The 13,828-nt window shown below is 55.4% G+C and overlaps 1 protein-coding gene across 1 annotated transcript in view; it reads right to left on the minus strand.

Moving 5' to 3' along the window:
- The window catches only part of CDH22 (cadherin 22), a 123,178-nt gene that overhangs the window by 13,902 nt on the left and 95,448 nt on the right, over positions 1-13,828 (minus strand). Inside the window, exon 8 of the mRNA XM_080684548.1 lies at positions 7,117-7,253. Coding sequence (XP_080540674.1) covers positions 7,117-7,253 — 137 coding nt within the window. The remainder of the gene's footprint in view (positions 1-7,116; positions 7,254-13,828) is intronic.

Below are 13,828 nucleotides of genomic sequence, written 5' to 3' on the forward strand. Positions count from 1 at the left end.
TTTCATTCTCGAAACACCCTGTTAAGGAGGTCTTGTTAAAACCATTTTGTAGATGAGAAAACTGAGGTCCAGAGAGGGCCAGGACTTTTTCCAAAGCTCCAGGCAAGTCAGCAGCAGAGCTGGGTTGCATTCTAAGTCTCCTGACTCCAAGTCCAGAGGTTGGTCTAGATACACTGTCAGTGGGCCCTCTAGCTGCCTGGATATTTGTCCATCCAGCGGCACCTACTGCTCAGACCCAGGCCCACAGAGACCTCACCCAATGCCCAGCAGCAGGTGCCCTCTCCAGGGGCCAGGTCCCCCCCGGGCCTCCTCCCCCTTTGGCATCTCAGTTCAGCTGACTGACATGCAAATTAGTTTAATTATTTCTTCTTCTAAAATAAATTATATTTTGCAGTAGCTGCAATATGTTGTGTCAGGCAAAATTACATTCAATATTTTTAAACTAATTGATGCAGCCTTGAGGAAGGCTGATTGACAGCCCAGAGCTGAGCAGGCCTGCAGCCTTAGCGATTCCTAAATTAAAATTAAACGTGCTTCGGCCGGGTGGTTCTTCCCTGTGCTGGCTCCCCATTAATCTGGGAGGTGGCAGGTGATGCCCTGGGGGGCCGAGGGGCCCAGCGGTTCAGTGGGTGCTTCAGGAAGAGGCCAGACTTGGGCAGAGAATGGCTGTGCAGTGTGGGTGGGTCTCTTACACTTTGCGCTCCGAGTCCCTTATGCATAACAGATGGAGGATTGGACGGAGCAATTTGGAGCTGAGACTTCTGGTTTTTGCTGACAATTACAAATTGAGCACCTTCTGTGTACCAAGGACACAACAGTGAGCAAGACCAACATGGTCTCTCAGTCTAGTGGCAGGGACAGACATTACTCCAGACCCTGAGAAAAGTTGAGCGATAAAAGTTCAGGAGCTGTGAGGGCATGGAGTAGGGGGTCCCGCCCTTGGGGGTGTGTGTGTACAGGGATGTGATCTCTGGAGTAAGTGACCTTTAGGTTGAGATCCAACTAGGAAGTAAAGGAAGTAAAGGAAGTAAAGGAAGTAAAGGAAGTAAAGGAAGTAATGTGAAACACACTGTTAAACCAATCAGGTGAAGGGCATGAGACCTGCCCTGATGACCTTATTTAAACTTGCCCCTTACTCTCCCACCAGACACGCCCTCCCCCCTAGCACACACCCACACCCCCATGTTTCTACCCGCTTAACTTGCCCATCGCCCACCTTCCCCACTAGGGAGTCAGCAGAATTTTTGTGTGTTTTGTTTACTGCTGTAACCCCGGCACCCATGTGCTGGGTGACCCTGTTCCTGCCTCTATCGCTGGACCAAGGTTTTCTCATCAGTAAAACAAATGGAGTTGGACTTGGAAGTTCTCCGCAGCAGTGAGAGAAAGAGAGGAGCCCAGAGAGAAAGAGAGACTCGAGGCTGCAAGAGTGGGTGTGAGGAGGAGATGAGAAGTGGGGAGAGGGAGGGAGGGGCAGCTCGGAGGTACCTCCTTCCCGCTCACTGGCTGTGGTGGGGGCAGGAGCAGGGCTGGACCCTCTTCTGCACCATCTATCAGCCCCTCCTCCTCCCAGAGGAATTAAATTGCATCGAAAAACACCAGGCTCTGATTAGAGCTGGCCAGCTGGGCAGGAAGATTTATCATCCCAATTACCAGCCGGCCAAGACAAGCAGGCGGGACGGTGAGGGGGGCTGGGTGCGCAGGTGGGGGTGCTGCAGGGGAGGGGGCTTCAGGGCTGTCACGAGTGGACCCGGAGCACTCCCTGCCCTGTCCCCACTCATCTCCAGTGGAAGTGGGAGGTCGGGTGCCCTTCTCTGTCTCTCGGGGACTTGGACTGTCTGTTTGGCTTCCCCAAGGAGATTGGAGGCTTTGATCTTTTTGGGGGGCAGTTCAGTCCTCCAAAGGGCAGGGGAGGACGTCTGGGTGAAGTGGGGGCCCTGGAATCGGGGCTGTGGGAAAGGTTTTCCTCCCTAGGACTGAGCTGGTCCCGATGTTCTGGGCGGTCCTGTGGAGACTATGGATGCCACAAAATCTTTGTTCCTGTTGGCATGTTAGGCAGTTGAGGTGGCCGAGGATCCCGGAAGTTCCCCAGTCCAAGAGGAGCCCAGGCCTGATTTACACCCCCCTGGTGGTGGGGAGGTCACTGCCTCCCAAAGCGGCCCCTTCCATGCAGGGCCGTGCCAAACCTCCTCTCCATGCTCCGCCTCCCTGGCACTTCCTCCACCTGTCCTGGCCCTGCCCGGTAGGCGCGCCCAGCGTGCATCTAAGCCGGGTCTTCCTCACAGCTCCATCTTTCTCTTGCTCCAGGCTGGTCCCCTCCTGTCTGCCCTCCCTTCTGAACCCGAATGAATGCTGGGGACTGCACATCTGACTAGGTCAGCGTTCTGCTCAAGGACCTGCACTGACCCCCTGCCACCTCCAGGAGCTGTCCAGCTCACAGGACACCCAGCGACTTCTGTGTGCCCCGTCGCCCTGCCTGTGCCAGCCTCCTCCAGCCCAGCCTCCGGACACACCCAGGGTGCTCCTTGTCACAGGGACACTGGGCTGCCCGGCCTCCAGGCCTGTGCACACAGGGGCCTCTTGTTGGGAGCACCGTTGATGCTGCTCAGAAAGGCTTCTTTGGCTTTGGAGACCCAGCTCAGACGTCCCCTCCTCTGCGAAAGCTTTCCTGCCTCTTTGCCTCTTTCCCTCTGGCTGGGCACCCCTCTCCGCTCCTCCTGAGTGCCCACTGCCCCCCCGCCCCGATTCCACTCACTGTTGACATGTCTCTCCCCTGCCCACTGTGAGCTCCCAAGGTCAGTGGCCCTGTGGACCACCAGATCTCAGTGCCCAGCCCTGGGCAGGGGGGTGAGGGGCCCCAAGAGAACACTGGCTGAGGGGAGACATGGCGTGGGAGGGTTATCCCTGGAGGAAAAAGTACTCTCTGCCACTCAAACCACTGCAACCCCTCACCCCATCCCTGGTCCTTCCTCCAGCCCCTAAGGAGCACTGGCCTGGGAGTCAGACAGCCACCTCATTGGTGGGTTTGGGCAAGTTGCTTCCCTTCCTTGGGCTCAGTCTCCCCAGCAATGAAATGGGCTGGGGGTGAGGAGGCTGGAAACCATCATCTCCAACATCCCTCTCTCCTCAGTCTTTCTCTGGCTGTGAAAGCACCTGCTGTGTGCCAGGAACTGTGCTAGGTACCTTCCATGCGTGATTGCTAATGCACATGACCTGAGGTGTTTTATATAAAGCACTCGGCATGATAAAGCTTACAGCGTGCCGTCTGGCGTATCGTAAGCTTCAAATAAATAGAAACGGCTACCACTGGTAGTTATCCTTACCGTCATCCAATGCAGCACCATTTTACAGATGAGGAAACGAAGGCAAAGCGAGGGGTGTGACCTGCCCAAACTCACACAGTTGGAAGCAAGCAGCGGGAGCCAGTTCCTCTCCATCATGTCCTAACTGGTGGGCACACCCATTTAGCCACCCATTCATTAAATATTTACACTCGCCTACTGCCTGCCTGGCCTGGTGTGAATGCTGCAGACACAGACGAGACCCTGCCCTGGTAGAAGGCATTGCTTCCTGGGAAAGAGAGATGGACTAAACACTCCCGAGAGTACATTAGAAATCACAACATATGCTCTATGGTATAAAGGAAAAATTGGGGTGCTGTAAGATGTGACTTGGCTTGGGGTGACTCAGATGGGGACGCATCTGGCTAATTTGGTGAAGACTTGGCTCTCCTGGGCATGGATGCCTAACCTCCAGACCAGCTTAGGGCCTGCCGACCCTGGAGGAGGGAGCCGGATGCAGCCCCCTGCACCCCCACCCCAGTCTCTTTGAAGGCTGTCCCTTTACAACTGCCCTTTCCACCGAAGGATTCAGACACAAATTGTACTTTAAATTCAATATCGGTCATTAATATTTCATGATTACAAAACGTTAAAGATAATGTCAGGGAAGGAGCGTCGGCATGGGCGGAATGGAGGGGAGAGACAGCATACTAAGTGGCCTGGGAGTCTGGAGGTAATCCAGTGTGACAGGCGGCGCTCCCGCCCTCCCACGCCGCACTCTCGAGGGGCTCGCGAAGCTCGGCCGCTGTGTATAAATATTTCCCCTCTGATTCTTGTCACCTTATGTTTGTTACACTCAGAGCAGGCAGGGCCACGGTGACCCCTGAGCATCGCCTGCTTCTGTGGAAGTCAAATGGATGCCTCGGCTGAGGCGCAGGAGGGCAGACCCCTCGGCATTGCATTGGGGCTCCCGCAGGCTGCCAGCACAGGCCTGGGTTGGAGCCCTGGCCCCACATGGACTTGCTCTGTGACCTTGGGGCCGTTGCTGTTCTCCTCCCTCTCCCCCGCCGAACCTCTGTCGGGCACCAAGGAATTATGACTTGAGGGGCCGTGGGTGAGAGTTGGGCTCTGGAGTCAGACAGGCTGGAGCTGGAGATTTGGACAAATGGCTTCACCTCTCTGAGCCTGTGTCCTCATCCACATACTGGGGACCCAGCAGACGTGACACCTCTTCGGTGGGAAGATTCAGTGAGCACGTCACTGCACCGTGCCTGGCCCAGAGTCGGTGCTTCGGTGACGTGCATAGTCAAGGTCAGTAGGTCCCACTAACTGAGCACTTAGTAAGCACTAGGCTAAGTTCTCTCCTTGCATTTCCCTACTTAACCCCCGCCCCCCCCCCCCACCAGCACTGTGCAGTGGGAGCCATTCATTTCCCCACGGATTAATATCATGGTGAGGGTTGGGCAGGGGTTATGGGATGCAGCTTGGAGGTGGGGGTGTCTCTAGCCCAGTGACCAGTCTTCCTCTTCCCCATGGTCAGCTGTTGGGGACTGGTGGGTGGGACGGGATGGATGCAGAGAGCAGCGAGTACCAGGGAAAGGGTGCCCACACAGCAATACTATGTTGGGAGCCGGGTAGATTTGGTCCAAATCCCAGCTCTGTCACTGCACATCATTGGGCAAGTCTCCTAACTCTCTGAGCCTCAATTTTCCCAACAGTAAAATGGGTGCTGATTATGATTCAAGAAAAGTAATTGCTAGAAAGCGACGAGTCTGAATACGTATTAGGTAAACACTGTAAAACGTTTATGGGGGAGAGCCCCCACATTCTTCCTCCGGCGGAATGGCAGCGATGCAGCCTTTATGTGCTACTATAGTTGCTCTCTGACAGGGACCCACTGACCCCAGGAGGGGCTGTGCTGTGGTGGGCCATCAGGTGGTGACGGCTGCTGCAGGAGATGTATTTGTGGGAGGGAGAGGAGGCATCTCGGTCCAGCAGCCTGGCCAGTCCCCCTGGCTGCCCAGGGAGCAGGTTCAGGGAGGTAAAGGCGGGGGGAGCTGTCTTCCCCCCAGCCCAGCCGCCACTTCCTCTCCAGCCACCTTTGTTATCTGCCTTTCATGTGGTGGCAGAGTGGATTCAAAGGCTTGGGAGCAGCAGGCACTGAGGTTTGAGCCAGCTTTGTATTTTCTTTTAAACTGAAGTTGAAAGAGACGAAGGGAACTTCAGCCTAGGGACTTCCTTGGCCCCAGCCCTGGGATGGCTGGTGGGGCCTGCAAAGTGGGAGGGCAGCAGCAGAAGGAGGAGAAGGCAGGAGGGCTCACAGGGCCAGGAGGGGCTTGGGGCCTAGGAGGTGCAGAGGGGAGTTTGAAAATCGGCCGCCTGAGGCTCAGAGACCGAGGATTCCTGTTGTCATGATTGCTGACTGGCAGCTCTGCTGGCTTCTGAGACCTTGAGAGCTGCCAGGGTGTGGGAGCTTGGAGAGCAGGTCCGGGCAGCCTGTGTGGTTATGGCAGAGGCCTGCAGCTGCGCTCGCCCCTCTCCTGCAGCTCCGTGAATCCCTCTGCTCTTAGCTCCTCACCTCAATGGCCTTACTTATCTGGACCCCATGTCTTAGGCCTCCCCTGCCTCTCTCTCCCAGTTCACACTCCTTCCCAGCTGCACCAAAGTGTGCCTGTGACACACACACACACACACACACACACACACACACACTTTTCACTCTTCCAGAAGCTCAGGCCAAGCACCTGGGAGTCCTCCTTGACCTCTATCTCTTAGTTCCACATCACCCCGCAGCAGGTCCTGTTGGCTCTCTCTTCATCCTGTCTCTCAAAGCTGACCACTTCTTACCTCCTCCATAGCTCCTGCCTTGGGCCAAGGCCACCAGCGTGTCCTCCTTGTACCATGGCATTTGGCTAGCGGAGTCCCTGCTTTCCATTTTCAATGCAGCAGTCAGCGGCTGCTGTCAGACTTCATCCCTTCTCTGCTCAACTCTCCCCACCGACTCCCACCTCATTTGGAGTAAAGGCCAAAGTCCCTACAATGACTGACCACTCTGCGCCTCACTACACACTGGCCTCCTTACTGACCTTCCAACAGGCCAAGCACCCTGCCACCTCAGAGCGTTTGCACTGGCTGTTCCTTCTGCCGGAACACTCTCCCCTTAGATACCAGCATGACTCAGTTTATTGAGGTCTCTACTGAAATGCCTCCTTCCCAGAGAGACCTTCTCTTAAGAGAAACACACCCCCTTCCCCGACCTTCCCCTGCTTTCTTCTTTCCCTTGACTTGATGTACACCTTTTCTCTCTATTTGTTCACAGGCTTGCTTTCGCCCATGAAGACAGAAGCCTGTCTGTGCTGTTCAGGGCTGTATCCTCAGCCTCTAAAACAGGGCTTGGTACGCAGTGGGTGCTCAATAAATGCTGAGGGAAGAAAACCAGCCTCAAGACTGGCTATTTTGGCCTGAGATCCTTCCCACATTTCTCTTTTCCTGCCCATTGACTTTAAAAAATATACATATTTTCTTATTGATTTCAGAGAGGAAGGGAAAGGGAGAGAAACATCAATGATGAGAGTCATTCATTGGCTACCTCCTGCACGCCCCCTACTGGGGATTGAGCCTGCAACCCGAGCATGTGACATGACTGGGAATCAAACCATGACCTCCTGGTTCATAGGTCAACACTCAACAACTGAGCCACAGTGGCTGGGCCTGCCCACTGACTTTTGCCTTCCTCCCACCCTGCCATCTTTGCAGGGTTTCTTCCTCTTTGCCCCGCCTCAGCCCTGCCCCTCAGCCTTCACCCTTCTCTCCCTACTGCCCCCTCCCTCCAGCTTACCTGCCTCCATGGCCAGCACGGTGATGTTGTGCCAGCCGGCAGTCTCACGGTCCAGTCCCTTGCCCGTCACGATGGCACCTGTGTCCGTGTCGATATCAAAGATCTGGTCCAAATCTGAGTCTCGGTCAATGGCATACCTGATGGAGGCAGGGCAGGGCTGATTGAAGGTGCCCTGGCACCAGATGGAACCCGTGCCCATGTCCCTCACCCCACCCCGCCCTATCGCAAAGAAGGACACCTGCCTGGGAGACACAGGAGCAGAGCAAGCCTTTCCAACAGAGGAGGAGTGGAAAGGGTCTGGGTTTGCAGCCCAGCTGCCCTGGGCACCTGCTGTGTGACCACTGGCAGCCCTCAGCGTTTCTGAGCCGCAGTCTCTTCGGTTGGGTAACTGGGCTGACGGCTGTTGCAAGGGCTGGAAGTAGGCAGAGTCACTGACAGAGGGGTAACACTCGCTGGATATACGATTCTTATCTTTCTATAAGCAGTCACCCTGGAATTGGGCTTGAGAAGGGGGGAGCTGTTTATGGGGCAGGGGGAACAGAGGGTGCAAAGGTAGGTGGTGAGAATTATCAGGAAATGGAAAATGATGCCCAATGGTTAGAACCGGAAAGGGGGAGAGTTAGGCACCAGCACACGCAGGGCACAGGATTCAGAGGTTGGACATGTGCTGGGGGCCAAGAGGAATTCTGAGCAGGGAAAGGGGTGGGCTCTGGCGTCATGAGGCTCTCTCTGGCTGCCTGGGCCCGGAAGCCGCAGATCAGGGACTTGGGTGAGTGATGCTGTATCTGGTGGGTCGACTCTGGGGGAACAGCCGCTGGCTGCCCCCCTCCCGCCCTGCCTGCACAGCATGCAGGAACTAATCTGCGGCTTTCAGCTGCCCAGTGAAAAAGCCCTTTGTTCTGCCTTCTTCCCGGGCCTTTGTGTAGCGGCTCCAGGCCTGAAAGGCCCGTGTCCAACACATGTCTCGGGCGGCAGCCCAGAGAGGCCCCACCAGCGCTGGCTGACGCTTCCTGAGCTGATAATGCAGGCGGGGTGCCGCCAGGCTGCGTGGCCCACAAAGGCCTCGAATGCCAAGCAAGGGCTCTTTGTGCAGCAGGACAAAGCAGCTTGGTGGGCAGGGTGCAGCCCGAGGCTCTGGCCCCCCCCTGACAGGAGAAGAGGGGCCCTTTCCCCACCTCCCGGAGTGGGAAACCAAGGCCCAGGGTGGTGAGGCCACCAGCAACACCCTGCTGGGGGCACAAAGCCCGGACATGACCCTTCAATGGGGCCTCGGCGGCATTACCAAACTTCTATGGGCCTCAGTTTCCTCATCTGCTGAATGGGGATAATGACACCCAGTGGGACGGCACAGGTCTGAGAGGAGTTCACTGCTACTTATTCTATATGTGTGACCTTGGACAAGTCACTGGGCCTCCTTGGTCTCTATGTGCTTAACTGGAAAAGAGTGTGATTAATACCTCCCACTGGTGTGGATAGTAGGAGGTGATTCACAGATCTGGGCATAGGTGACAGCCCTTATTATTAAAAACAATTAATCCTCACCTGAGGATATGCTTAATTTTTAGAGAGAGGGGTGGGGGGGGAGAGAGAGAGAGAGAGAGTGAGGAGACACATAGATTAGTTGCCTTCCGTACTGTGCCCCAACCAGGGGTCGAACCTGCAACCTAGGTACATGTCCTGACTGGAAGTTGAACCAGCAACCTTTCATCATGTATATGTGACGATGCTCCAACCAACGGAGCCACACTGGCCAGCGCTAGTCTTTTCATAGTTCCTGTGGTCCTGGAGGTGAAGGCTTGTGGGAAACTGAAGGGCTGTGCACATGGCCGTAGTGGGCAGAATAGCAAGTCTCCTGAGTCCCATTTAGTGCCTTTCCTATCCCTAAACTGCTAAGCCAACACCGGCCTTGCCCCTGACCAGCCTCGGTCCTCGTGGGTGATTGTGTGTGGGAAGGTTCAAATAGTTTGTAGCTTGCTTTTCCTCTAGCCATCCCTCCATTCATTCCTTTACGCCCAACCGTGAACTGAGTGCCTTCTCTGTGCTGCTCTGCGCTAAGCCCTGGCGATAAAGGGGCAAACGAGACAAATGAGGTCGCGCCTGGCATCCCGTAAGGCTGGTAGGATCTGTTTTGCAGATGAAGACACTGAGGCTCAGAGAGGAAACCTGCCAAGCGTAAGACTGCCAGGTATGGTTATGAAGGTTGTGTCCTGACAAAGGTGCCAGGCTAAGGGGGAAAGTGGGGTGAAGTCCAGCCAGTGTCCTGCTTGCCAAGTCACGTGTCCTCGCCCAGGGAGCATCTTCTCAAAAGTGCCATACGGGCTAGGGATGACCCTGTCCAAGGCTGCACAGGGACTGTCACAGAATTGGGGCCTCTAGACCCAGAGTTCTTTCCAGCTGTTACCCATCCAAAGCTGCAGCAAGTGGAGCCTCAGGTCCCTTTGCCCCCAGCCTGGCCCTGTCAGATGTTTGCATCCTGAGAAGGTAAAACCAGCCTCTGCGTGTCGGCTCAGCTGGAAGGAACTATGGAGACCCCTCCTGAGTTTTCAGGCAGGAGAACAGAGTCCAGGGGAGGGCCAGGGGAATGACACACCTGGGGCTCCTGATGGGGGGTCAGGGCTGGGCATGCGGCAGGGCTGGTGGGAGGATGCCCACTGCCTCCTTCTTGCTTCTCCTCGCCTCTCCTTCCTGCTCACTCGCTCCTCTTTTCCCTCTCCCAATCCTCCCCCCACCCCAGCTTTTCTCTTTTGTTCCTTCCCAGAGGGGAAGGGGGGGCCTGGAATCTAAGTGGAGGCAGCTGTTCCCAAGGCCAAGGGGGAGGGGCCGCTATTAACCAGCTAAAGACTGGAGGCTGCAGGTCACTGTGGTTGGCTGGGCCCAGGTGGTTTTGTTCCAGCTCAGGGAGCCGTGGGAGTGAGTGGGAGGGTAGGGGGATGGGCACAGCATGTGACAAGGAGTGTGGCCTGACAAGCGTGGGGGCAGAGTGGGTGGGCAGAGGCTGGTGCGCCACACGTGCAGGTGCATGAGTTGTGTGTCTGGTCTGCGTGGTGGGTGGGAAGTGTGTGTGTGACTTGCCTAGGTGAGTGGTGTGCGTGTCTGCGTGTGTGAGATACTGAGTTACAGTGGGAAGAGCAAAGGTTTAAGAAGCAGCTGCTCAGCCCTGAGTCAGGATCCAGGCCCAGGCTGACCCAGGTAAGTCACTTCCTTCTTTGAGCCTAATTTTCAGCAAAATAGAGATGATAATCCTACCTGGCTAGTTGGGAGGATTAAATGTCAAGCTGGAGTTCCAGGAAAATTACTTCGTGAGTGAGAATTATTGTTATTCTAATTTTTATTCAGAAATGTCTGGCAAGGGGTACACAGAAGTCCCCCCAACCAGCGTGTGGTCTGCGTGTTGGGAGTGGGAGACGCCATGTATGGACGCTGGAGTATTGCCAAGTGGCCTGAGAAGATAGGAGGCCCCCGTGGGTCTAGAAGATTCTGTTCAAATCTCACTAGCCTGCTTCTCATTGGTCAGCCGGGACCTGGAAAGCAGGAAGGGGAACCAGAGCAGGCGGGGGTCCTGGAAGAGTGCAGTGAGAGAATGTGGCATGTCAGCTAGGGAGTGTGGGCGCGCACACGTGTGCAAGGGAGGCCTGTGGGGCGGGGGGGGGGGGGGCAGGAGTGCAGATCTGGCGCCCACCTGCCTGGGTTTGAAACCTAGCTGTGTGACCTTGGGCAAGTCATTTAATTTCTCTCTTCTTCAGTTTCCTCCTCTTAGAAATGGAGATGGTGATAATGATGATGGTACCCACTTCACAGGCTGGTTGTGAAATTACACAAGTGGCTACCAATGAAACACATAACAGCAGCGGGCGCCTGCCACGTCATGTGCCAACGGGCTCTTCTTTTCACTTGCCAAGCACGACTGGGTGCCAGGCCTGCATAAAAGCTTTATGTGTTAAGCTCCTCAAATCCTCCCAGACACTGTCACCACCCCCGTTCTACAGATGAGGAGACTGAGGCTCAGAGGAGCCAGGTTTCCAGCCCTGGGGCCAAAGGGCTGCTCAGTGGCAGAGTCAAGTTCCTCGGCCAGGTCTGTCCAGAGCCCCAGGTCTAGGAGACCCTCCTTAGGGCCACCCAGGTATATCTGCCAACACCCACATGCCACAAACCGGCTGCCCAGGTTAGGGTGGGGAGGGTACTGCTTCCTGGCTTGGGTGCACATGCAGGCATGGACACCACATACATATGTGCATAGGTAGATAGCGCGCACAGGCATAATAAACATGAAAGTCTGCAGGTTCTGGTGTGTACAGCCTTCCCAGTGCGCCTGTGTGTGGGCTCATGCACATACACACGCAGCAGACTGAACCATGCAGACCCTACCTGGGCTACAAGCGGGGGGCACTCTTTAGCTATGAAAGGGCTGCCTCCCCAAATCAAGGGATTTCTCTCCGATCACTCCATCCTGTCTGTGACTCTTTCCCTCTTCCCCCATCACCCTTAAGGCACACATTCAAAGCCTACAAACGATGCCTGGACATTTGTAAGTGGTTAGTACTGGTAGCAGAATGAAGGGGGGAGAGTGTCCAGACCACCAAGAAAAATGGTAATATCCAAACACATAACCCTCCCTCCAGCCCTGGGAGCACCAAGCACAGAACCTGGAACCTCGTAGACATTAAATACCATTCTTTGAGGAAATGAATGAGGCAGGGACTATCACGAAAACAGACTGGGAGCGGGCGCAGTGATTTCCCCACGATTCTACAACTGAACTGGGACTGAAACCAGGTCTTCGTGATCCCAAAGCCACGCACGTGCTGCCACACCCACTGTGGAGTGCTGGGAGCGCATTAGCATTCTCTCCCTCGGGTCTGGCGTGGGCTTTCCTGTTTTTGATGTTCAGAGGAGACTCACACGGCTGGGCTGATAAACGGGCAGTCTATCTGCAGGGCTGCCAGTCCAGAGTTGGGCCCATCTGAACATCTTCCTTCCTCCCTCGAAAGCTTTATCCAAGGCTGCCCACTGCCTAGGGATAAAATCCCTCTCCTTCACCTGACATCAAGGTCCTTCACAGCCTGTCCCTCCCTCTGTCCGCATCTCCCAACCCTCTCACGTGAGCTTATCTAGTGGATCTTCCTGCTCCTGAACTTAACCTCCTGGCTCCATGATTCTGTTCCTACCCCCTGGTCCTCACCATCACTCCACCCCGGAGTGCCCTCTTCCGATCCCAACTTCATCCTTTTTGGCCCTGTGGGGCCCCCTGGGGGAAGCCTGTGTTCACATCTCTCCTTGGTGCAAGAGAACTCGCCCCTCCTTGCAGCTCTTTAGTCCTCAAACCCCTGTCTCAGCCCAAACCCACTCAGACTTAGAGCACCAGATTCATATACCTGGCAGCCCGGTCTTGCCGTTGACCCATGTCTGACTCATCTCTGTGCCTCATGCCCTGGGGAAGGCACGGCACAAGTCTGGTCACTGTGTTAACCACAGAGAGAGGAACAAGCAGGGGGAAACGGCAGGAGGCTGGACTCAAGAAGGGACAATCGTGGGTTAAAGCCCATTCCTTTCCCTTTCAAGATGAGTGACATTGGAGGAGTCACTTCTCCTCTCTGACCTTCAGTTTCTTCATCTGTAAAACGAGTGAAATGGATTCTGCAGCACAAATGCAACCCTATGTGGCATCTCCCACTCCCTAGCGCAGGAACTCAGAGAAACCATTCTGCATTTCCCAGGCACCTACTGTGCTGGGCCAGACCTCCTAGGACACCACTTCGTGTCCTCATTTCCAGGAACACGATGCTTGTTCCTGCCTCAGGACCTTTGCACTTGCGCTTCCCCACATCTTTGCATAGTTGGCTCTCTTTACCATATGATCTCAGCGCATTTATCAACTCCTTGACAACTCAATCCAAAGTAGCTCCCTGTGGCCTGCAGACCCCCTCTCCTACTACTCTGTTTATTTTCTTCATAGCTCTTATAAGCAACGATCCCACGTAATCACTTGTTGACTGTCTCTCCCAGGAGAAGGCAAAGCCCATGTGGTCAGGGATAGAGTCTTGTCATCACCATTTCTGCATTTCCTGGAATAATGCTGGATGTGACTCAATTCGTAGGTGTTGGCTGAATCCATGACCCTAGGAACTAGGGAGCTGGGACATAAGCCAGGCCCTCGGTAGCACATGTGGCCTCTGAGGACCCGTCTCTGTCTCCCCAGCCTCTCACGGGCCTCCCTTTCCGTGTCTGTCTCTACAGACTGGGCACCCCTCTCCAGCTCTGCCCTTGGTTGAGTCATCTCAGTGGTGTCCCCAGGCCTGGCTCAGGGCCTGGCATGGAGGAGGACTTGGGTAAATGTTTGTGGTGTTAAATTGGCCCTGTCTCAAGGTTCTTACCGCCTCCACATCTGAGGAGCCCCAGGGAAGGGGCCAGAAGGAGAGATGAAAGAAGGTTTCAAAGTTGGCCCTTTCAGTGCTGATAAAAGCAGGAGGGAAGGGAGGGGCGGGAGGAGGGAGATGACTGAAGGGGTACAGAGAGCAATATTGGAGAGGAGGGGAGCCGGCGGGCGGGAGCACTGACCTGGGGGGCAAGGAGTCGGCTTCTACTCCTGGCTCTTAACTCACTGTGAGAGCCAGGGAAGCCTCCTCCTCTCTCTGGGCCTCAGTTTCCTGGCAAATGGTGATAATGCCCCTCCCACCTGCCCCAAGGTCTGGGGCCCAGCCAGAGGCAAAGGGGG

The sequence above is a fragment of the Plecotus auritus genome (assembly GCF_963455305.1).
Source record: "Plecotus auritus genome assembly, chromosome: 8".
Lineage (NCBI taxonomy): Eukaryota > Metazoa > Chordata > Mammalia > Chiroptera > Vespertilionidae > Plecotus > Plecotus auritus.